A 24,293-nucleotide genomic window follows, 5' to 3' on the forward strand; every position below is an offset into this window, starting at 1 on the left:
ATTATTCACACATGTATTACGATTTCCGGATAACACAATTATAGCATGAATAAAAACAATTATCATGAACAAGGAAATATAATAATAATCCTTTTATTATTGCCTCTAGGGCATATTTCCAATAAAAATTGCATGGCGCCATGGAGACAGGCGTTATTTTTATCATTTCTTTGTGCGTGCAATCGTACTGCCATCATGCCCTTATTAGTTCTCATTAGTGGTACCAAATTCATTCTGAAATGCCAATTTTATACATGCACATACACTTACTTCTTATGAAGGCGTGCACATATTGTTTATCCCTACGAGTATCCCACATATTTTAAGTCTGACGAAGTGATCATAAATACATCATAGTGGATAAACACATCGTACCATTGAAAAAATAGCGCCAGAAAACTTGAAATAAATTCAGGAAATGGAATGCCAAAACAAGCCGTGCCTCTTTTGAGTTTGTCCCTGCAGCTGTCAGGGTTCGGTGGATTCGGTAAAATCACTTCTCATCATGGGTGTGTATAGGATTACCAAACTGTCTGTAAGACTGTAATAACTGACTGACCACTGCAGTGAAAATCCCCCTCCTTCCGAGGGGGGGAAATAACCCACCGTCCCTCCCTGGAAACAAACCCGAATCAGCACGGGACGGCCAGAGAGGCAGGAACGCCCTCGTTTTCTTTTCCCCCTTTTCCTCCGTCCATCGCCTCTGCTCCCCCACTCCCCCCGTCCCGTCCACCCACCCCGCGGGCCCGAAAACCCTAGCCAGCCGCCGGCGGCGAAGCGGGCGCACCGGCGGCGGCGACGATGAGCGGCGGAGGCCCGCCCAGGAAGCGCAACTTCAAGATCGAGATGTTCAAGCACCGGGTGGAGCTCGACCCCAAGTACGCGGAGCGGACATGGAAGGTCCTCGAGCACGCCATCCACGAGATCTACAACCACAACGCCAGCGGCCTCTCCTTCGAGGAGCTCTACAGGTCGGCCCCCAACCCCCCTTGCCCGCCCTAAGCTAGCCTGATTGATCTTGCCGGCGCTCGCTCTCGCTCCCGCTTGGTTAGATGATGTGCATCCGTCTCTGCCCGCGTGAATTCCGAGGAAATGCGGTTCCAGGGCAGATCGTGTGTGCAATTCGAACTGGCGCGTGATAGTATCGTGTGAAGAAAAAGGCTGGATGTTCGTATCCTGTGCAGTATACTCAGGAAGCGATCTATCAGAGAGGATTTCGTTCCAGTGTTTGTTGTCCTACCAATGTTACGGGAATAATTAGCTTCTTTTGTGGCCGAAGACCTTAGTTAACTGTTGATGCTATGCTCCACTAGGTGAGCAGTCAAGTAACAAAGCTCTTCTTAACTAGGAATTTCAAGGCAAATTTACTCTCCACCGTTTCGGCTATGGGCGTTCCATTTAAAACATGGTTTTCTAGTCTTTCATTTTTTGTTCTTCCCCGGAACATAAAATAGGGCAGACATGTTTCTGTCTGTATCAGTCTTTGCTGTCTCTGATGGATCAGCAAGCCGCAAGGCAGATTGGATCAGCATATTGTTAGCAGTTGATAGATATTTGTATGCAGATATTCATATGATTGATAATTGCTTGTCATATAAACGTTGAGTCATAGTGCTTGTTGAACTCTCATGTCGCCGAATTTGGATAGTTGGTAGTAAATTACTATTCTGCAAGAGCACAGGGTGCAGGGGGGGGGGGGGGGATCTAGTATAAAACCTACTAAGGGCTATTGTGTTGTCGCCTTACTCTAATTTGTGAATTCATTTTCCATGTGCAGGAGTGCCTACAACATGGTGCTTCACAAGTATGGCGAGAAGCTCTATAATGGCCTTGAGAGCACTATGACATGGCGATTGAAGGAAATATCAAAATCAATAGAGGCTGCACAGGGTGGTTTGTTTTTGGAAGAGCTGAATGCGAAGTGGATGGATCACAACAAGGCATTGCAGATGATCCGGGATATTCTAATGTACATGGATCGGACTTATGTCCCAACATCCCATAGGACACCTGTTCATGAGCTTGGTCTGAATTTGTGGAGGGATCATATAATTCACTACCCAATGATCCATGGTCGGCTGCTTGACACCCTTCTAGACCTTATTCACAGAGAAAGAATGGGTGAAGTGATCAATAGAGGCCTGATGAGGAGCATTACAAAGATGTTAATGGATCTTGGTCCTGCTGTGTACCAAGATGATTTTGAGAAACCATTTTTGGAAGTTTCCGCTAGCTTCTACAGTGGGGAATCTCAAGAGTTCATCGAGTGTTGTGATTGTGGTAACTACCTTAAGAAGGCTGAGAGGCGGCTCAATGAGGAAATGGAGCGTGTCTCACACTACTTGGATGCTGGCAGTGAGGCAAAGATAACTAGCGTGGTGGAGAAAGAGATGATAGCCAATCACATGCATAGATTGGTCCACATGGAAAACTCTGGCCTTGTTAACATGCTTATAGATGACAAATATGAAGATTTGGGTAGGATGTACACCTTATTCCGAAGGGTTCCTGATGGTCTATCAACAATCAGAGATATGATGACTTCATACCTGAGGGAAACAGGGAAGCACTTGGTGACAGATCCGGAGAGATTGAAAGACCCAGTGGAATTTGTTCAGTGCTTGTTAAATGAGAAGGATAAGCATGATAAGATCATCAATGTTGCTTTTGGCAATGATAAAACCTTCCAAAATGCTCTGAATTCATCCTTTGAGTTCTTCATCAACTTAAACAACAGGTCACCTGAATTCATATCACTGTATGTTGATGACAAACTCCGGAAAGGACTGAAAGGGGCAACAGAAGAGGATGTGGAGGGTATACTGGACAAAGTCATGATGCTGTTTCGGTACCTTCAGGAGAAGGATGTGTTTGAGAAGTACTATAAGCAGCATTTGGCAAAAAGGCTTCTGTCTGGCAAAACTGTTTCTGATGATGCTGAGAGGAGTATGATAGTCAAACTCAAGACGGAATGTGGGTACCAGTTCACCTCCAAATTAGAGGGCATGTTCACTGACATGAAGACATCTCAGGACACCATGCAGGATTTCTATGCCAAGAAATCCGAAGAACTTGGTGATGGCCCTACACTTGATGTCCACATCCTCACAACTGGCTCTTGGCCAACACAACCCAGCCCTCCCTGCAGCCTTCCACCTGAAATCCTTGCAGTATGTGAGAAATTCCGTGGATATTATCTTGGAACTCACAGTGGGCGGAGGTTAACATGGCAAACAAATATGGGAACAGCTGATATAAAGGCCACGTTTGGGAAAAGCCAGAAGCATGAGCTGAATGTATCCACTTACCAGATGTGTGTTCTGATGTTGTTTAACACCTCTGATGGACTTAGCTACAAAGACATCGAGCAAGCTACTGAGATACCTTCCACAGACCTAAAGAGATGTCTCCAGTCTCTTGCTTGTGTCAAGGGGAAGAATGTTCTCCGTAAAGAGCCCATGAGCAAGGACATATCAGAGGATGACACATTCTACTTCAATGACAAGTTCACAAGCAAGCTTGTTAAGGTGAAGATCGGGACCGTGGTGGCAGCAAAGGAATCTGAGCCAGAGAAGCAGGAGACCCGCCAGCGAGTTGAGGAGGACAGGAAACCTCAGATTGAGGCTGCCATCGTCAGGATCATGAAATCTAGGAGGGTCTTGGATCATAACAGTATTGTATCTGAGGTTACCAAGCAATTGCAAGCACGGTTCTTGCCGAACCCTGTTATCATAAAGAAACGCATAGAATCTCTGATCGAGCGCGAATTCTTAGAGAGGGACAAAGCAGATAGAAAATTATACCGCTATCTTGCATAAAAAGCCAGCATGTGAATGTTAAGAGATATTTCATGAGCAGGTGGCTTCCTTGTATTCCTGTAAACATTTCCCCTTGTGCTTGAGTTCAGTTTTATTTGTTGGGCACTGTCCACTGAAATCATAGCAGTTGTTGAATTTGGTTATCAACGGATTGAAATGGAGACTTTACCCAATCACTGCAACAGGTCTACTAGCCAAGCATTTATGTTATGCACACTTGTTCATTCAGAATTTCCTTCTCTTCTCTTTTCTTGGATATTGGATGTTGCATTCTCCTTCTCTTCTCTTGGATGCCGTGTTTCCTATAAAAAATCATTTGAATCAAGGAGGCCCTATTCTTTGTTCCACCAGCCATTTCACCTAGAAGATCTGCTAGTTTCTTAAAGTATCTGCAATTCTGCATCTAGTATTTGTATTGTACATGTAACTTTGACGGACCTGAATGCAAATTGTGTATGCTCCTGCACGCTAAGATGCACACACATGAGTGTGTGCACGCTTCTGTTCTGCCTCTGTCAAGATTCATCCCCAGCTTAATGATGTGGAATCTTTTTGCCAAATTGTTGAAGATAAACAGTGTGTCTGGATTCTTCTCTAAACATTTCCCAGTTGTGTCGCGGTTAATGTTCTGAACCATAAAGAACTGCATCAGGCTGTGATTTTTCTTCCAAAACGAAATGAAAAAAAGGCCAAGTTCTGGATTCAGTTTCATATGCACAATGCCATCTACATTGAACTGGTACTGGAACGGGAAATGCAGGCTGAATCTGAAAGAGATTACATAAGCTATGTTGAATCTGGGTAGTAATCAGTTTCATATTACATAGGCTATGCATAATTGGTTCAGAAAATATTATTGCTCTCTGCTTCTTCTGGAATTCAGTTTCATATGCACAATGCCATGTACATCGTTTTTTGTACCCAATCCATGATGCATTTATGTTATTGATCGGCTGAAATGGGGATTTTACCCAATCCATGATGCATTTACGTTAGGTTCATTCCGAATTTCTTTTCTCTCTTCTTGGATATTGGATGTTGTGTTTTCTTTCTCTTTTTTTGGATGTTGTGTTTCCTTGTCGGTTCTGATGCATGTGAAGAACGCCAGACACTATCAACGTTTACATTCGCTGCTTGTTTCATTGCGCTAGCATTTTAACACTAAAATTGGTTACTGTTGCTTCCAAGTTTGTTTAGAATAACAGAATGTACTGCCCATCCGACTGATCTTTGGCAAAGATCGGCCGGGCCGCAAATCGTCTGATGCCCGCCGTGTGATTGCCCCTCTCCTCTAGCCATCCCTCTCTCTTTTTATTTATTGGAATAAGGGATCGGGTTTGGCCATAGGAGTGGGTGTTGAACTGTTGACCCCACATTTCAATAGGAGTTATTTTTATTTATTAATTTTTTTCTGGATATTCATTGAGTTGCCCATGACCAAAATTTCATACTCATGTCCTACACATATACAGTATTATTTTATGGGGTCCATTACCCATGAATACAAAATCTTGTCATGTCTTACGCATGGGCAAAGCTGTCATCTTATGTGTGGATAAGGATATGCTGAGCGCGGGTGCTTTGAAAGAGCAGTGTGTGCGATTGATGCCCATCCAATGGCAGTGCGAGCACTTGATGTTTTTCGTGGATCAGCTGGCTGAGGAGAAACGTTTCCCACATCCAAATGCTACCTTTCGTGGAGCTGAGGCGCTTACATAAAATGGAAAACCAGTGCAATATTATACTTGTTAAAAGGTTTGCAATTGGCGCATGATTTTTTCCTGTTGAATACGACCAACAATCACTGATCCAAAAATTAGAAAGTACTTCCTCCGTTTTAAAATGTAAGACGTTTTTTAACACTAGCATAGTATCAAAAAAGGCGGGACGGAGAGACTACATACATTGATTAAAAAGAAGAAGATACAACTTCCGTCGTACTAAAAATAAGGAATCTCCAGGAATTATCTCTTCGTACACTGAAAATGATACCTGCTCTCCTACTCATACTCCCGTTCTTTGACTGAGCAATGACTATCAGAACATCAGTGAGTTGAAATTCACAACATTATCCTGCGGAAGTGAACGTTTCGCTCTTGGATGTAATTACACCCTTTTTTTAAGAAAAATAATAATTTGTAAGAAATTCAAAAAATCTGAAACATTTTGCAAATAAAGGAGATTTATTGTTGCCTTGTATAAAATCTTTCGTGAAGAAATGACTTTCATGTTGTTGTGGACGTAAAAAAAACAAATTTGTCGCTATATACGAGATACTGTTCATGCTATATGTCCAGGGCAATTTGTCATTTTTGTCAGAGAATATTTCATTACAGAATATTTTGGTACGACAGAAACGACAGCTCAAATTTGTTGGGAAGAAGTTTTGGAACGTTTTGACTTTTTCTGAATTTTTTAAAAATAAAATCATTTATCAGGTGTAATTACCACCATGTTCCAAAGGGTATTTTCCCCGATATGTATTTCTTCCACCAACGACTTTGCGAGTAAAAGCCTGCATGGTTGGAACCTGAAACTGCCCGTTTTCTGCTCCTCTGATCGCAGCAGAATACAGTGCTGCTCTGTAAGATTTCTCCCGCGTCTGGAAACTGTGGAAACCAGGAGGCAGCAGCGAAAAAGAATTCCATGTAGGGATGCAGGCGGCGGCCCGCTTCCTGTCTGCTAGCATCGAGATCTTCCATTAAAGGAGTTTAGCTTCTAGTTCGTCAATGGCAGTCTTAGCTTGGCATCGATGAATGATTTTTATCCGTACGAAGGTTTGTTGGGGGTGGATCTGTAGATCCATTAGTTCGGTGATGGAACAGTTTAGCTACTGCTCTTCTTTCACAGTCCTGTTTTAACAATAAGATGAAAAGAACCATATTAAGATTCTATGTACCCTGTGTAGGAATGAACTACCATTGACAGTAATTATTATCAAGTACGTATTAACTAAGATAAAATACAGCATATCAGGACATTTATTACCTTAAACATATTTAGTTGAAAATATCTTCCAGCGTTCATTCTCCTGAGCTTCAAGTAAGTGTATGTAAAACTCAATTGATCACGTGAAGTGAAACGGTTGACCTCATTGAACCAAAGGCATGAAAATAAATTAGACATTGGTGTATGGGCACGCACGATGAAAGATCCTTCGGGCACATCTGCAAAATTGTTATACACTCGATCAACTCATTTACTCATAGGAGAATTTATCAAACATAAGTAAATGCTACTTACAACTCGGTAGAACAGGATCGTGGCCAGAGGCATTAAACTTCACAAGGCCGTCAGACTGATAAAAGTAAAATTGCTCATCGATAGCAGTGTGATTGTACTTGTTTAAGCGCTTGTTCTGAAGCACCTCCTCCCAGACACAGGTGCGATCATAGTGCACTGAAATGGCGTACTCTGCTTTCTTTCTCCATAAGAAATACTCAATGATAAGCATTGGATCAGCATGAAGACGCAATTTGCTATCCAACCAGATGGAGTACCTAACAGGTAAAATGTGTTATGTTAGCCATGGAGAAGAAAATGCATGTAGTGGTAATATGTATAGGAAAATACATATATGTGCCAGTTAAAAGAAAGCTAATAAAAACTAAGATCCTAAACTACATTAGTAGTTGATGAGATGACATACATCAGCAATCAACCAGCTAATAAGTAGTAACGAACTAACTCCGCGTGCTTTAGAATTTATATAATTTTATTCTGCAAGGAGTATAGAGTACTATACAGAATCTCCATGCAACTAGATATTATGGACAAATACATCAGCAAAAAACTTACAAGGCAGATGGGAAGAGTCGGTGAGCCAGAAGTTTTGGCACCTTTCCTGCTCTCCGCATATCTTTGTAGGGTAAATTCTTAACTACAACAATTCTCCAAAGACCAATGGATCCATTTTCATCAGGGACGTGTCCTTCAGAGGAAAGGGTTGTCAACGTTAGCTCATCCAGGAACATGATGAAGCACACATTCTTCTTAGAGTATGAGCCAATCTGTGAGATTTTTAAACTGGTAAATGATAATGTTTCTGAAACAGTGTAATAAAGAGAGAAAAGCATGCAATCACCATGAGATTGAAAAAACACAAAGAGATTGCCAAGGAGGAAATGATGGTGACTTGCCATTTTGCATCTGAAAAACATGGTACTTGTTAAGAATGCATGCACAAAAAAGGAACAAGAACATTACTCTGCTTTTAGTTGGTCTCCTTAAGTAATCAGAGCCTCCAAAAATGCATGATGACACCACCACACGGCAGGTAGCCATATAAGCCCTGTCATGTTCATCCAAATCAAATCCACTACTGGGGTAACCCTCTGGACCATCTACAAAACCACAGTGAAGACTTTGGTTTTTTGCATAATATGTTTCCTCTCTTTCCCGAAGACTCTGGTGCCCAGCAAACAATGGTTCAAAAAATCCATTACCAATCAAATGTCCCTCATTCAAGATATACTTCAACAAGAACTGTGTAAAATTGCTGTAGTCAGCAGGCTCCACAAGATTGTCAACCGACGGCAAAAACTCAATTTCACAGGGCCCATCTGCAATATTACATTATGTATGTAAGTTGACAACAAAAGTAACTAATATAGAACCGAGAAACATGCAAAAATTAATATCATTTACATGGTTCCATTTAGCAAATAAATAGGTTAGGAAATGCCTAGTGTCAGGCTTTGTGTCAAGTTTGAGCTATGAACAGCATTAATCAAGGTAGAAAATATGAGAGTAGATATTTTGAATGTAGAACCATGAGATCTTATCAACATGTTTGTTCCAACTGAGTACATCCAAGATAAAAATTGGATAACAGATTTATCTTACAAAGGTTTAAAATGACAATGTTGTAGGAACTCAACGTTTAGAGAGTAGAGTCCAGAGTATCTCTTACAATGCTTTTTCTTTCTTCCTTTGATGAAGGGTTCTGACTTGTCTATAGTCCTGACATAAAGGCAAATCTGATGATACCCGAAGGTATGCGCATATACACAAGTACATATTGACATATGGAAAATGGTAAATGTGCACTTACATAGAGATATTTTCCTTGACAGTGGTATTGCGTTTGTCTCTCTTATCCATTCCCTTTCCAACATTCTCCCTGTTGGCCGGACCTTGGTGTATCGCTGCATAGCAGAACATTGTCGATTTGTGAGAAGTTTGGAAATATTGTTAACCAAAAATGCCTGTGTCACTCCAACAAGTATCTGAGTTACACGAAGATTCTAGATAGCGGGGTTCAGCAGTAAAATTCCTCATTACACAATTTTGTTTTTCTTAACTGAATTACTCAATTTTGCCGCACTTAAATCACATGATGACAATGGATAATTTCATAACCTGGTAAGTGACAACACAAAGAGGTGGAGCCAGTTGCAATTTATTTCGTACAATTAAGTACACCATGTAGCACTGAATTTCACCACACTTCTACTGACTTGACCGCAACCTTAAGAGCTAGACATGATACAAATATTTAGTACTCCCTCCGGCCCATAATATAAGATCGTTTTGCAAGCTAAAACAGCTCGTACATCTACGCCTTGACGAATCCGAGTGTATATCCAAAACTCTGATGCTGCCCATGCCATCAGATTGTCTAATTGCTTCCCCGCAATGGCAAATTATAGAGAACAATGATCCCGTGAATTATCAATCGCGGTCTGTTCGCCTACATTGCAGCAAACCGCACTTGTGCAGGGTGGCGGGAGGAGAGCTTACTGTGGAAGGGGAGGCTGGCGTGGGAGGAGAAGGAGAGGTAGGCGAGGGAGAGGAGCGCCAGGGCGAAGGTCGGGGGGAGGAGCAGGCGGCAACGGCGCCGCGGCCGTCGGGAATGGCGGCGGGGCCCGGCCGCGGGGGGCGGGCCGGTTGTCGGCAGGCGGTGCTCCGCCATATGCCCCAGCGCGGCGCTCGCTCCGGTGGGTCGCGAGCGGCGGCGAAATCCCCTCCCTGCGCGTTTCTCTTGCGGCTGTTCCCGTGTCTTCCGCCCTGTTTCTCCCTATTTTGGGGGGCGCGACAGCGCGCCCGATTTCTCGTCAACAGATATTTTCGGATACGATAATGTGCATGTAACTACTTCCTCCGTCACAGTTTAGAAGGCGTGTTTAGAAATCCTCTGAAACCTAGGTGGTTATTTATTGGTTGTGAGATGGGCTAAAAAATAGTATTCACATTACGCATGCATATAGAAATAGTATATCGGAGTACTAATTAACTATGAGAAATAAATGCAATGCGTCCTAAACCTTATCTACTGTGGAAACGCATATAAATTTAACTGTACTTTCTAAACTGTGACGAAAGGGAGTACTTGCTCTGATTTTCCTTTTGGGAAAAGCTGTATGCTCTGGTATGATTTGGCCTGATGTTTTTCTTTTCCGATCTCACGGTGTTACAATACGTGACAATTTATTTATTTTTGAAAAAGAGGCAAAAGATTTGCCTTATTTATATATTGAATAAGAAGAAGAAGAGTTTGTTACAATACACACCTATGTTACGACATGACAATTATTCTTGCAATAATAAAAGACCCTAATTTCTTTACCCTCGCTTTGATCCAAAGGTTTGCGTCGTCGACAATGATGTTGAGCAAAATTTGCGGAGGTGCGCTCTTTTGCCTGAACACTCTTACGTTACACTCATTCCAAATGACCCACGATGCCAGCATGATAATCGATGCCTTTGCTTTTCGGTCGGCGATGCCCACAACCAGGGCCGGCTCTAGGATTCCAGAGGCCCTAGGGCAAACTACCAGTGGGCCCCATAGTGAAAAAAGTTGACTGAATACATGAGTGCATAAAATAATTGTAAAGCCATAAACACTGATAAACTTTAATTAGCATCAAATATTTGATAGGTATTCTTGTCTCTTTTCTAAAGACTATTCGAATTGGAGACAAAGCCTTCATTTTTGTACTTCTCAAAACATCTACTGCGAGTGTGCGGCAGTGCATCATTGCGTGCTTGCAATTTTTTTCAGGTTCCGTGCGTATTTGCTACAGACTTGAACCTTGCCGTGCGTGTATAATTGATAGATGGGCCTTCTTTTCTCTACTTACGTAGCAGATATGGGCCCCTAGTTTGTCTGGCCCCAGGCCGTCGCCCCTCTTGCCCCGGGCCAGAGCCGGCCCTACCCACAACGCTCGTGCTCGCCCACCACGCATGAACAGAGTCGAAGAAGTGCCATGCAGACGTGTCCATGTCGTAGATGCGACATTTTTCTAAATAACCATACTCCAAAGCCTGAGAGTGAAGCGGCATCCAAACCATTTGGTCCATGGGGGAGAGGACCAAGCCCAAAAACTGCGCCCTGTAAGCAAAGGCCGCAGAGTAGTGGCCAGATTCTATGTGCTTCCATATGATCTCATCCTCAACAAGCTCATCAAGGGGCACCTCATGAAGTAGCATCCAAAAGGTTGAAGAATTGTGTGACATGCTCGATGGAAAATGATGCGGTTAGTCTAATTTTGGGGATCCACGCGTTTTCGTCTGATTTTGAGGATCCACGTGTTTTCCTTGAGGGCCCCCGTATCTTCCAGTGCTTCCGGGAGGAAGCCTCGTAAATGAGCGGAGCAATGTCTTTGAACTTGTGTCCAAGAAGCCAAGAGGAGCCCCAAAAAGGAGTTATCGTACCATTCCCGATCGTGATGGTGGTACATGCATAGAAAAAGTTGAGGTCTTCCTCATCACACGGGTTCCTCTCCCGACCCACAACTTTGTGGGCTCCTTCCACTCTTACCAAGGCCATCGCAAACGCAAGGCCCGCGTGAACTTCTTGGTGTTGAGGGCACCAAGTCCATCATAGGCAAGCGGTCGACTCACAATGTCCCAATTGACCTTGTTTTTGCCCCGATTGTCTTATCCGACCATGACCATAGGAAGGCCCACTCAAGCTTGTCGATGTTTTGCAGGATGGTGGGTTGTATGACAAGCAGCGCGATGAAGTAGACCACTTGGGAAGCGAGAACCGACTTGACAAGTGTTGCACGCCCAATGGTAGTGATGTTTTGACCCTCATATGTTGTCAATCTGCTTGCCACCCTATCCACAAGAAATTGCAGGTCAGCGAGCTTCAGTTTCCACACACAGAGCGAAGTCCCCAATAACAAAGCAGAAAGGAAGCCCTAATAGCTGGTAGCCCTTGCATGATGCGGCCCAAGTCGAGATTGCTGCACTGAATGGAAACCATCGAGCTCTTATGGAAGTTAGTGCACAGGCCGGTGACTTCACCAAAACCTCTCAGAATGGCCGCGAGGTTGTCCATATCTCTTTTGATCGGCACTACAAACACAGCTGTCGTCCGCATAGAGAGAGGTTCGCACCATGACTCCTCTCCCTCGAATCTTGAGCAATAGGCCCTTCCTTCACTAGTAGAAAAACGGAGCTTTAAAACCGGTTCGTAAGGGCCTTTAGTGTCGGTTCTGTAACCGGCACTAAAGTGTGGGCGCTAAAGGCCCCCCCCCCATTAGTACCGGTTCGGCGCGAACCGTCACTAAAGGCCCACCACGTGGCGTGAGCTCACGTCGTGGCATGGGGGACCTTTAGTACCGGTTGGTGTTACCAACCGGTACTAAAGGTTTTTTTTTTAAAATTTGGAATTTTTTGATTTTTTTTTTCGATTTTCAATTTTCTGAATTGAATTATTTGATGATTTAGTGTCTAATCACCCCTCTTAACTGCTCAAGTGTGGATCACTCATTCCAAATCGTCTAACTTTCCGGTCGGTCACCCATCCTCTCACTCCCCCAGCCTGAGCACGCTTAACTTCGGAGTTCTATTCCCCCTACTTTCCAAGTCTGCACTTGTTGTTTTCCTGACAAATGTAAGCTGTCAATCCTATTAACCCTCAACAGTTTAGCTTGAGCATTAGGTCACTCGTTTCACCATTTGAGTTTGAAACTATTATTCTAAAAAACAGTAATTATTTAGCAACACTAATATTTCTTGAATAAGTTTGACCATAGTTTGACCAGATTTGACCAAAATTCAAAAAATTGAAATAATTATTTAGTAACACTAATATTCTTGAATAATTACGTAGTAACATTAATACTTCTTGAATAAGTAGTTTGACCATAGTTTGACCAAAATTAAAAAAACTAAAATTTGAGCACATCTTTTTTTCCTTTTGGAATTTGAGGATTCTAAAAAATTGCAAACAAGCCGTAGGCGGTCAAAATCGGATGCGGATTTTCGTGCTGAATTTTTTGATATATTATATATTTTTTTCCGACATCGTATGCAAAAGTTATAGCCGTTTTACATTTTCCCTACACTTTTTGCAAAACATGTCCAAATTTAAGTTTTCAAATTTTCATAACTAGTAGGTGTAGTAATATAACTACCTCTCGAAAGATTTTATTTTCTGAAGTTTTTATCATTTTCTTTTGATTTTTTCAAAACTAAAATGGCGATACACGGGGGGGGGGGGGGGGGGAGGGGTGGTAGAGTTTGAAAATTGCCCTATAGTCCCGGTTTGTGTCTCCAACCGGGACGATAGGTCAGAGCCCTTTAGTCCCGGTTCATGGCATAAACCGGTACTAAAGGTTAGCCCTTTAGTACTGGTTTGTGTCACGAACCGGTGCTAAAGGGGTGGTGGCAGGCTGGCGTCAGGCCGGGGCCCCATGGTGCTAAAGGTGATCATGGGGCCCCGGCCTGACGCCAGCCTGCCACCACCCCTTTAGCACCGGTTCGTGGCACGAACTGGTACTAAAGGTTCAACACGAACCGGCATTAATGCATAGCCGTTCGAACCGGCACTAATGGTGCCATTAGTACCGGGCCAAAATCAAACCGGGACTAATGTGTCTCACATTAGGTCCTTTTTCTACTGGTTCTTGTCGCCACGTCGAGGATTTGCTTCAATGGGTCAATAGCTATGACAAAAAGGAGGGCAGAGGTAGGGTCCCCTTGCCGTAGTCCCTGGCCATGCTTGATGGGAGTACTAGCTAACCCATTCAAGAGGAACCTCGAAGATAAGGAACATAGAAGAGCCACAATTCATTCTTCAAATTTGCTTCGAAAAGCTACGGAGGTCAAGCAAATACTCTTATTTGACGGAGTCAAAGGCCTTGCGAATGTCTAGCTTGAATAGGAAAGACTGAGAGAGGGAGTCTTCTCTTGTGCAGGCGACGCGCAAGGTTTCTAACCTATGTGACAATTTATATGTTTGATGTAGATGACGCTTCCAAGTTGGCGTCGATGATCCGGTTGTGTTTTTTTTGGCGAGGGGATGATCCGGTTGTGCTGTTATCGGTGTCGATGATCCGGTCGTGTTGTTATTTGTGCCAAGATCTTGTCAGTGGTCAGGTCACTCCGCGGTGCGCTAGCTTTGTAAATTATAATCTACTACTCCCATTGATCAGACAAATCTTTGCCTCATTGAAAAAAAAGCTTTTATGAACTTCTCACACTGGCGTTAACCAAGGTTTCAGAATTTCAGAGCATTTGCTCGACTTTCTGGTTCATGTTCTAGGCATATTTGGGTTGAGGTTTTGGCTCAGATGATCGTAGTCATAGAGCACACACGTTTCAGCTGCCAATAGATTAATCTTCTAGTAAACCTGCCACTTCATGGCAAGAAGTATGCGTAGTAATTAGATTGTGAAACTGTGATGTCCTGTAAGCAGTAGTTAGTTCAGCTATTTACAGATAAGCTTCTGTTGCAACGAACAAACAAAATTCAGTTTAGTCCTGGACCGGCGACGCCACAACATAGCCCGAGTGCCTGACAGCAGAACTACATAACTGAAACACTAAGCTGCAAGGGCATCCCCGCACGCTTTACAGATGTTTCTGTGGTAAAAAAAAAGATGATGATGATCAGCAGAAACAAAACTACTGTATTTCAGCACAGCTCACTGGTGGATCACCTCCAGAAACAAAACTATATTTCAGCACAGCTCACCGGTGGATCATCTCCAGAAACAAAACTATAGTTCAATAAAGCTCACTGGTGGATCATCTCCGCAGGTTATTATACACAGCAGAAAGAAGGCTTATATGTCCAACATTCATCCAACACAACACACGAATGAAAAAGAAGACAACGAAATGAGCAGGACAACACGATGCTGCATACTGCGTGTAGTGTTAATATCATCCTTCTTTGTTAACATCACCATGTGGATGGAAGTACAGACCGATCCAGAGGAGACAAATCCAAGTGGATGCCGAGTATTCTTTCGTACAATACAATATTTTACCCGCTATACCTTACCTTGATACAAGATGGGACTCCCAAACCAAATCAAAAGAAAGAAGTATCAGAAAACACGAAAAACCCTCACTATATGAACCAGGACATAAGACTTCTACAGCATTTTCATAGTTAGAGAATCAGGCGGCGTGATAGGACAGTGTGTATCGGATCTAAGCAGAACGAGAATCAGATAATATGCACGTATTAATCAGCCTTGGTCTGCTCTACTGACTTAACTGGCCGGGACTCGAACCCACCCCCTTTCCGGTTCTCGAGAGAGTAGGGCATGTATGTCCCCAGAATCTTATCCCAAAGGACGAAGAAAGGTTGCGAAAAGTTGTATTTATTGCCATAGAGCTGGTGGTGGATATCATGGTAAGCAGTGTTGTTGTTGAACAACGCATGGAGGATGTTACCGGGAAGCCACAGCCCGCAGTGGTCATCCACCGTCTTGATGGTCGCAAAAGAGAAAAAGAATATGGATGTTCGTGGTGTCATACCAGAGAGGAGGAAGGAGAGAGCACCGCCGATAGTGTCCAGAATAAGGCCCTCGAGAGGGTGGTTGTAAAGAGCCCCAAAGGAATAAGGGACTACAAGAGTGTGGTGCTTGGAATGGATGTGCTTATACAGAAACTTGTTGATGTGCATGTATCTGTGCATGAAGTACTGCCATGTGTCCATGACAAACATGGCGATGATAAATTGCAGCACTATCACCACAGCAGAAGGCTGCTTCGGTGCAATACCACTCTCATCGCCGATAACCTGCAGTTCATGGAAATTTAACCGTGTTAGAAACTTGTGTATAAATGAAGCTATCAGGTAAGCTCCATAAGAATTGTTAAGGCCTGGTATTACTTCAAAAAACTGCTCGTTAAATTGGGCATTCCTGCATATCAAATTTTCCCCATGAGAAGCTATGTTGTTATACTTTCAGTCAACATAAAGTGTAGCTTGTGTTGCATCAATTTTGAGGTTTGTAACATGTTGTATGCTATTGTACAAATATATAACTGCTTCTCAGCAGCAATACTAGAATCAGCTCCTCACTACTATAATTCAGAGGGTCAGATTTCTTTGTTAGCAATGGTCAGCTTCTTATCTTCCATAGCAACTATGTTTTTAAGGCGACGCCTTACCGCCTTAGGGAGGGGGGGGCGCTTTGGCGCCTAGGCGACGCCTAGGCGGGCGCTTTGGTCGATTTTCCAAAGCGGAGGGGGAGCGCTTCGACGCCTAGGCGTCGCCTTAGGGACGCTTTAAAAACATAGCATAGCAAGTATAAACGCAAAAACGTAAGGCTGAGCAACTCTCCAGCAACCAAACTGCAGTTATAAGCATGGCATGCTGATTTCCTTTACTTAATATTTCATTTCATCACAGATAGTCAGGTCCCAAAAGTTTGCTCTATGTGGAATGCGGTAGTTACATGCCAAAACAATCCAAGACAAGGTCGTCCTAAGCCAGTCACTTCAGCTCCAAATCAGGATAGATAGCTTATCAAGCGTCTCTCTATCTAGTATCTACTAGTGCCATTTATGGAGAGGCAAAGAGAAAAGGCACTTTGCAGCTCAAAATCATGGTTGCCAATACAGCAAAGGCCTTAAAATCATTGTTGCCACTACAGCAAAGGCCAAAGCTACGTATTCAGGTGGCCTATCTGCAGACCAGAAGGGATATAGACAGGAAAGGGCGAGGAGGAGGATTACCGCGAAGAGCGTGAGCGCGACGACGACCTGGAAGGCCTGCTGGACGAGGACGCCCCTGACGACGGCACCCCTGGAGACGACGTTCCGGGCGGCCTCCTCGCCCCTGGGGTGCAGGCGGTAGGCGTCGAGGCGCTCCACGCCGTCCAGCGCGACGTAGAGCCCCGAGTAGAGCCAGTAGACGGCGATCGGCACGAAGGTGCCGAGCAGCTCGTCCGACACCCCAATCGGCATCCCGCCTCCCTCCCTCGCCCCCTCCCGAATCCCCGGCGAGGCGAGACGAGGCGACGGAGGAAATGCGCGCGCGCGGGCGCGAGGCTTCTTCCGCCCGACGCCCGTGGACGGCGCGCGGATTCGGGGGCGGGGGGCGGCGGGATTGGGGGCAGGCGGCCCGGATCTCTCCGACGGGCAGGGAGAGGGGGGGCTCTGGGGTTGGAGGACTTTTCAGCGGAGGCTGGCGGCTGCGCTGGGGGAGGCGGGTGGAGGCTGGAATATAGGCGCGGTGGGCGGTGGCCCGGCGGGCGGGGCCCGGCCGTCGCCGTCGGTCCGTGCGACGACAGGGAGGGAGGGGGGAGGAGACGAGGGGAACGGCGCTGGCCGCATCCTCGCAGAGGGGCCGGAGGTTATCAAACGGCCCGCGCGAGCTAGCGAGCACGTACGTGTACGTGTACGCCACCGTGTGGATCCACGGCGCCAACGGTGGCGATGTTGTGGCGTACCCCGTCACGGGAAGTTTCTGTGGATCTTCGTGTCAAATATCGTGAAGACCACGACAGTAGATAGATTTTCCTTCCTGCGCAGTAGAGCGGTAGCCTCCTAGCCCGAGTCCATTCCTTTTCGCGGCGTTGCTCGTTTGACCCAAGGCTGGCTTTAGCCGGCGGGTTTGTCTAAAACACATCTAGATGTGACATAGTTATATTACATCGACGTGACATAGTTATGTCACATCTAAACTGATTTTTATTCTATTTGTGATCTATTTTTTTTGTCTTAGTTTTTTTTGTTTCTTGTTGATGTATTTTATACTTGTGAGAGCTTAAATGTGACATCCTTAAAAAATATCTAGATATGAATTAGACAAACTGTTAGCCGGCCGCCCAGAAGATTGCGACGGAACTTGAAGGCTCCTTCCTTCCTGCCGGACTTGACCAGGAACCACTTTCTTACGGAGGCATGTGACCAGATTACGCTTAAAAATCAGCTAAAATAGTACCACCGCTGTAAACTAATGTAAGACGTTTTAGATCACTATATCTAAACTGCAGATTTCGAAGATGGATCAACCGAATTTCTACGCACTACCAGCTACCGACATTCATATCATATAACAAACAAAACAGACCACACTTGCAAGACCACGGCAGCACTTGTCAGGAAAGTCACTTGTTTAACAGCCAACGACACGTTCCAGCACCACACTTGTGGCAAACGACACGTTCCAGGTACCACACTTGTGGCAAACGACACGTTCCAGTACCACACTTGTGGCAAACGACATCCAAGTCAGGGATCCAACAAACGACTACAGTATGTATCAGAAGACGACGCTAGCTACACCACCAACCAGCGAATCATGCTGGTCAGGACCGGTTTCAGAGCAGGCGCTGCAGCGTTCATCTGTACGCCGGTGCGCCGGCGAAGGAGTAGAGGGAGGACACTGGCACCCTTGAAGCAGCAGGCCCCTGGAGGTTTGCCGGGTAAGCAGCTGGGTAAGCACCACGGTAGATCTCATCAGCGTAGCTTGGGGGTGCGGCGACCTCCTGTGGCGGCACCCTGTAGTCTCTTGGAAGGAATGGATCCACCCTGTTGGCGGCGTCAGCTAGAGCCCTGGGAGCAGAATTCAAGTTCAACAAGGTCAGAAGTCATCAAGCATCCGAGCATATGTGTATGTATGATTAGATAACAATTAAATCAAAACATCTTTTTGTGTTGTTGTAATGCACGCTTTACACTTGTCGAAGACCGCGGTTCATCAAGACAGCGTGCTATAAACCTTGAAGCATGCTCCGTGTTATTTCCACAGATGTCAAAAACACCCTCAACTACATGTTCAAATATTAATACATGCCAATTTTGCTTTTTGTTCCTAAATGTTTTAGTCTGTTCATAATTAATTGCCAAACAAATATGCAAATTCTAGAATCATGACGGAAAGGTTCTGACAAGAGGGTAAAATTCTTATTTCTAAAAAAGAGAAAATTGAGGGCCATGAGCATGTAATGAAGTGCCAGTAAGGTGCCTAAACTGTAGGGGCCTCCAGTGCATTAATCCTTTCTTTGATGAGTCAGACAAACTTTTGGAAAGAATGAACAGGTCTCCTAGATTCAACAGTTCTTTTCTTCTGAAATGAAATCCCAGATTCTCATAAAACAGCTTTTACTAGGGTAATCAGCACTCCTATATGAATCATAATAGTCTACAGCTATTATCGTATATTTTTTAGAAACAGGTGAATTGGTTAGCTATCTTAAGACTCAGCACCAAACTAAAGAATCCACAGAAACAGCCCATTGAACAAATAGTTTGTGGGAAGGAAATTCTGCATTCAGAGTAACAAAGTGCCCCACTAAAGGATTACAAAAGAATTACGACCTTCTAATAATTTCACAATTAAACATCAACGGACACAACTTATCAAACATACTTCCATAAAATGGACGAAAATATGGTGAAAAGCTATGTTCACTGCTCATAATTCAATTAGGAAGCAGCCAAAAAGTTGTACTATTAAATTGACAGCCATGCTTGAAAATATATTGATTAAAAATATTGTCTGTTATAATAAATGAAATTAGCACACAAATTACAGTATATGAACATATAAGATAATGACAACTCACCTTTCATAAATGATATTAGCTTGATGTGGATGGTATGAACCGTGAGGAGCAGGAGCAACATAGTATGTAGGTGGCTGAGCTTCTTCAACAAACTGTGGGCGTCGAATTTCTTCAACATGGAGTGATGGTCTTCTTTCTTCATAATCATAGGCTAATCTCCTTTCTTCAGCAAATTGTGGGTGTTGCATTTCTTCACGATATCGTGGCAGCCTCCTTTCTTCATAATCATATGGCTGTCGCCTTTCTTCAACATAGTGAGGCATGCGCCTTTCAACACGGTTTGTCCGAGGAACTTCTTGAACATGTTGGGAAGATGGCTGTTGTATGTTAATTGGCTTGTATAGTGCCAGTAGCTTACGGACCTACAAAATAGAACCATAAATTACATCATGAACATGCAAAATGTTATTTTAGTTTTGGATACATTTCAAATTGCACAATTTAGAATAATTGTCATGGCTTACTTGTCTCGAATTGAGCTCTTGGGTGAATTTTCCCTTTGAATTGTAGTTCTCCTTAATGGCATGCTTGAAACTACTCTCAGGAAGCGGAAGACAATCTTTATCAATCCTGAATTTGACCTGCATCAAGTGCACGAATTAGTTAAAATAATAAAATGTCCTTAGCATCATCTCCTTTGACCCATCATTCATCTTCATGAAATATGAAAACAATGCTAAAAGAAGCTCCATGTTAGCTTTCCAAGGCTAAAACATCCCACACTAAATGGATAAAAGATATTAAAAGAACAAGATCACCACAGATTTTGGCAAACACAAAATGTAACAATGCAAATTAATCAACATGGGATATAAAGAGAAATTAGAATTCCACAGCAAACATAAGGTGTGTTTGGAACTTTGGATGGTGACCAATACCAACCATACTAACCTTTTTGGTCATACCCAAAATTTTGGCTCTTGCTTGGATGGTTGCCAAATTTTTTGGAATGCCCAAGTGCTCTAGTCAACTCTAATTGATTTTTTTTTTTGCCAAAATTGGCCAAAACATGGGCAACCAAAACCTTAGCCAATATTTTGGCTAGCAAAATTTTGGTGATGTTCGGCTCAAACCAAACACACCCATAGCTCTATTATAGAGATCTGTGCATAATATTGCTTTCGCAAGGGATTCGTTATAGATGATCAGTAGTGTTTGCATACGCATGTTCCAATACCATTTTACTCGCTCCCTCCACACAATTAATCCTTGCCATCTACCAGTACTCATCATTAATATGTTTTGCTAGGTATATCATTACAAACATGGGCGTAACCGTGTAAGGTCATCCGCCGATTTTTCTTCCGATGGCCAGACAAAACTATTGAACTAATTACCAAAAAAGATTAGGCCGGAAACTCAAAGACGAACAGCTATTTCTTTCTACTTAGCCTGAGATCACCATTAATTCGGTTACTGTGCAAAGTGCAAACATATACCTTCTTAACAGAAATCAAAACATTTTGAAGGGAACAAATGGTTTACTTTGCCTCTACTAATTAAAGATAGTTCAGGACATGTGGCATTCTCTCATAAAAAGATCATGTGTGTTTCCTAACTTGATCGGAGGTGTCCTATCTACCATCATTTCGAGAAGACTTCCACCTCACCCTTTGCCACGTAACATCATGTATGCTAGGACGTGCTCCAATATACCACGACCTTTGCACCCTCTGCCACTCTAGCAAAGACTTACCGACGCAACAAACGACAACTCCCACATGATCAATGCTAGACCGCCATGGACATTTAATGATTAAGGAAACTAAAATAAGAATTAGTACTCACTAGTAACCGTTCTGATTCGTTATGAAAAAATTGAAGCAAAAGCCTTGTAAGAAAATAAATTTAGCCTAAATAACTATTTTAAGTTTAATGACGTAAAAAGTTGCCAAGTGAGACAAGAAAAACATGTCGCTTTTCTCTTCAATAAGCATACACGCATATCCAAACTTTGAGTTTGCATGCCATCGGAATCAACATGAATTTCAACACATCACTAATGAGCCTTTCAAAGGATCAGTAAAAAAATTATCAGGCCATTGTCTGCGGTATTAACTTGTGCGGCTTTCTACATACCCTAACCATACGATATAGCACATAATATCTTCAGGACAGGTTGTATAATAATACTAGTTAATAGTAAACAGGATACTTCTACTACCATAATAATGGGCCATAAGCACGCAGACAATGACCAAGAATTACCTGAGCAGGGAATTTCCCATAATATCTTCAGGACAGGCTGTATAATAATACTAGTTAATAGTAAACGGATACTTCTACTACCATAATAATGCGCCATAAGCACGCAAACAATGACCAAGAATTACCTGAGCAGGGAATTTCCCGTTGAACGCACGCCGCACAAGATCCATCCCTCCTCTTGCTGTTGCCTTGTACACCCCATAGAGAAGCTTCAGGTCAAAGTCATACAGGAACAGCTTCGCCCCTGGTCGGATCTTCTCCACCACATCTATCTTCCCCTTGGGCAAGCCAAACACGCTGTTCTGGAAGCACTCCGGCTTCGTCTTTCCGTTGCACATGAAGATAAACCCAGCACTGCCCCTCTCCTCCCCCGCTGCGCCGTCCTTCTTCTCCTTCTCCTCAACCTTCGGGTTCACCCTCCCCTGTCCTTCCCCCTTCTCCCTCCCCCTCATCTTATCCTTCCTACCCCTCTTCCTGTCAGCACTGCTGTTCCCAGTGCCCATCTTCCTGTCAGCACTGCTGTTCCCAGTGCCCATCTTAATGCCATCACCCTTGTTCTCGGCGACGGACTTGCTGCCATCACCCTTGTTCTCGGCGACGGACTTGCTGCCATCACCCTTGTTCTCGGCGACGGACTTGCTGCCATCACCCTTGTTCTCGGCGACGGACTTGCTGCCACCACCCTTGTTCTCGGCGACGGACTTGCTGCCATCACCCTTGTTCTCAGGGACGGACTTAGTGCCATCACCCTTGTTCTCGGCGACGGACTTACTGCCACCACCGTTGTCCTTGGCGACGGACTTATCGCCATCGCCGTTGGTCTTGGCGACCATCTTCCCGTCAGCGCCGCCATTCTCGGCGACCACAAGGGCGGCCGAAGTGCCGACGTCGGCCGGGGCGGGAACCACCGGCGTGGGCCCCGAAGCAGGCGCGTCGGCGGAGGCCGCGACTGCAGCGGCGGCGGCCGCCTTCAGCTTCTCCGGATCGGCCTTCTTCTTCTTACACGCCCTCTTGCGCCTGACCGATCCGGGGGTGACCTTGGACGGCGGCGTCGGCGCGGAGGCGGAGGTCGACGCGGCGCCCTTGCCCTTGCCCTTGGCGCCCGGAGTGGCGGGCGCCTCCTTCACCATGGCTGATTGGAGCGGCCAGATCAGGGAAAAATTGCCACGAAAATTAAGAAAAACTTTGCTGAATCTACTCGTGAAAAAATCGAACTGAACTGCGCTGAATCTACTCGCGAAGATCGAACTGAGCCGCGCTGAATCTACTCGCGAAGATCGAACTGAGCACGGGCAATCGCTCGGCTCGATCTCGTCGATGGGTAGGGCACGCGACCGGCTACGATGCGGGGAGAATTGAGGAAGTGGTAACTGAAATCAATCCAGGTCCGGATGACGGAGGTGAGGAGGGAGCGTGTGCGCGTACCTTCGGTAGCGAGAAAGGGGATGACTGTCAGGGGGGTGTCACGGCGGGCGAGCCTGATGTGGCCTCCGCTCCGCGTCAGGGGTGGGGGTTTATAGGTGTGGGGAGACAGGGAGGGGAGTCGGTCGATGGACATCATCCGGTGCGGACTGCGGACTGCGGACCCCGAATCCTTTGTTTGCCGGTTCGCTTTTCGACCCTACGGACGGCTCGGCTGTCTGGATCGAACGCCGTGGAGGAAATATAGGCAGTATTTTTCGTGGTCAATTTTATGCCCGATTGGGTAAACATGCCCACTTTCTGAAAAAAGGACACACACTCGTGTATACTTTTGTCAAAAAAAGGACACACACTCGTTCTAGCACGTCTCGTTCTCTTGTGGCAAGGAGCCAGGACCTGTGGATCCCTATACTATTGCAATTTAACAAACTTTATACAGTATATTCAACAATCAAATGGAGTTACAAGGAAAAGACTGTGAATCATGGGGCGGCTCCCACAGCTTAAACATGGCGACACACTGTTTTTGACGTCTGCTAGTGGTGCGCACGTACGGCTCCTCTTTTGTGAGTTTTAAAGAGGATGAACGGTTTAATGAAAACGGTTATATATGGAACATGTTGTTTTTATGCGTAGTGTCGTTACTGCTCGTGAGTTTAAATGTGTGTCGGTAGTGCGCACGTACGGCTTTTCTTTTTTCAAGCTTTGTCGAGGATAACGATTTAGCTTCGATGGTTACCGGTGGAAGCCTTTGCTTGTCGCGCCTCCATTGCTCTTGAGTTCTGGCCGTTTGTGGGTGGTCATACGTACAGCTTCTTCTTTGTGATCTTTGTTTAGAATAAACGGTTTGATTATACCTATATCTAGTAGAGTAAACAAAGCTTATAAATATAGCAATGTCAACAACATTTCGTAGGGTCAAAGTTTAATAACAGAGATACTCATTTGAACATGCGTCGTATACTCTTTGTCACTTAGTATTAGCGTGGTCGTATGTTTTTCAATGTAAACTCCATCTACTCCTTCTATATGGAAATTTAAGGTGAGATGAACAATTTTGCAAAATCAAGGCAGCACA

At 44.4% G+C, this 24,293-nt stretch overlaps 4 protein-coding genes across 4 annotated transcripts; 1 reads left to right on the forward strand and 3 right to left on the reverse strand.

The window, feature by feature from the left end:
* The first annotated feature begins 633 nt into the window (after positions 1-633).
* Positions 634-3,994, forward strand: LOC125528742 (cullin-3A). Its single transcript, XM_087528598.1, has 2 exons — positions 634-971; positions 1,778-3,994. Exons 1-2 carry the CDS (start codon positions 802-804, stop codon positions 3,816-3,818), a joined length of 2,211 nt encoding a protein of 736 aa, XP_087384724.1. The 5' UTR covers positions 634-801; the 3' UTR covers positions 3,819-3,994.
* Positions 3,995-6,120: 2,126 nt separating this feature from the next.
* On the reverse strand, positions 6,121-9,841 carry LOC125528741 (putative hexosyltransferase MUCI70). The gene is made up of 8 exons (XM_048693181.2): positions 9,561-9,841; positions 8,872-8,965; positions 8,731-8,780; positions 8,025-8,380; positions 7,617-7,828; positions 7,062-7,318; positions 6,807-6,985; positions 6,121-6,670 (listed from the first exon to the last, which is right to left on the reverse strand). The coding sequence occupies exons 1-8, from the start codon at positions 9,730-9,732 to the stop codon at positions 6,557-6,559; spliced, it is 1,434 nt and encodes a 477-aa protein (XP_048549138.1). The 5' UTR covers positions 9,733-9,841; the 3' UTR covers positions 6,121-6,556.
* Positions 9,842-14,928: 5,087 nt separating this feature from the next.
* LOC147966047 (sphinganine C4-monooxygenase 1-like) lies at positions 14,929-17,350 on the reverse strand. Its single transcript, XM_087528599.1, has 2 exons — positions 16,749-17,350; positions 14,929-15,807 (listed from the first exon to the last, which is right to left on the reverse strand). Exons 1-2 carry the CDS (start codon positions 16,977-16,979, stop codon positions 15,247-15,249), a joined length of 792 nt encoding a protein of 263 aa, XP_087384725.1. The 5' UTR covers positions 16,980-17,350; the 3' UTR covers positions 14,929-15,246.
* Positions 17,351-18,092: 742 nt separating this feature from the next.
* Positions 18,093-23,388, reverse strand: LOC147966048 (uncharacterized). The gene is made up of 5 exons (XM_087528600.1): positions 23,219-23,388; positions 21,919-22,925; positions 20,050-20,166; positions 19,586-19,947; positions 18,093-18,572 (listed from the first exon to the last, which is right to left on the reverse strand). Exons 1-5 carry the CDS (start codon positions 23,352-23,354, stop codon positions 18,359-18,361), a joined length of 1,836 nt encoding a protein of 611 aa, XP_087384726.1. The 5' UTR covers positions 23,355-23,388; the 3' UTR covers positions 18,093-18,358.
* Positions 23,389-24,293: the final 905 nt, after the last annotated feature.

Source organism: Triticum urartu, chromosome 6A, assembly GCF_056163025.1.
Source record: "Triticum urartu cultivar PI428250 chromosome 6A, HENAU_Tu73, whole genome shotgun sequence".
NCBI classification, from domain to species: domain Eukaryota; kingdom Viridiplantae; phylum Streptophyta; class Magnoliopsida; order Poales; family Poaceae; genus Triticum; species Triticum urartu.

What these genes read in the sequence shown, in the direction of transcription:
- LOC147966047 (XM_087528599.1), bottom strand. Translation starts at nt 16,979, where the DNA reads ATGCCGATTGGGGTGTCGGACGAGCTGCTCGGCACCTTCGTGCCGATC. An exon ending in TCGCGCTCACGCTCTTCGCG is followed by an intron (nt 15,808 to 16,748) that starts GTAATCCTCCTC and finishes CATGAACTGCAG; the next exon opens with GTTATCGGCGATGAGAGTGG.
- LOC147966048 (XM_087528600.1), bottom strand. Translation starts at nt 23,354, where the DNA reads ATGATGTCCATCGACCGACTCCCCTCCCTGTCTCCCCACACCTATAAA. An exon ending in ACGGGAAATTCCCTGCTCAG is followed by an intron (nt 20,167 to 21,918) that starts GTAATTCTTGGT and finishes CACTTGATGCAG; the next exon opens with GTCAAATTCAGGATTGATAA. An exon ending in GCTAATATCATTTATGAAAG is followed by an intron (nt 18,573 to 19,585) that starts GTGAGTTGTCAT and finishes TTCTGCTCCCAG; the next exon opens with GGCTCTAGCTGACGCCGCCA.
- LOC125528742 (XM_087528598.1), top strand. Translation starts at nt 802, where the DNA reads ATGAGCGGCGGAGGCCCGCCCAGGAAGCGCAACTTCAAGATCGAGATG. An exon ending in TCCTTCGAGGAGCTCTACAG is followed by an intron (nt 972 to 1,777) that starts GTCGGCCCCCAA and finishes TTCCATGTGCAG; the next exon opens with GAGTGCCTACAACATGGTGC.
- LOC125528741 (XM_048693181.2), bottom strand. Translation starts at nt 9,732, where the DNA reads ATGGCGGAGCACCGCCTGCCGACAACCGGCCCGCCCCCCGCGGCCGGG. An exon ending in CGCCAGCCTCCCCTTCCACA is followed by an intron (nt 8,966 to 9,560) that starts GTAAGCTCTCCT and finishes TCTGCTATGCAG; the next exon opens with CGATACACCAAGGTCCGGCC. An exon ending in GGAGACCAACTAAAAGCAGA is followed by an intron (nt 7,829 to 8,024) that starts GTAATGTTCTTG and finishes AAAATCTCACAG; the next exon opens with ATTGGCTCATACTCTAAGAA.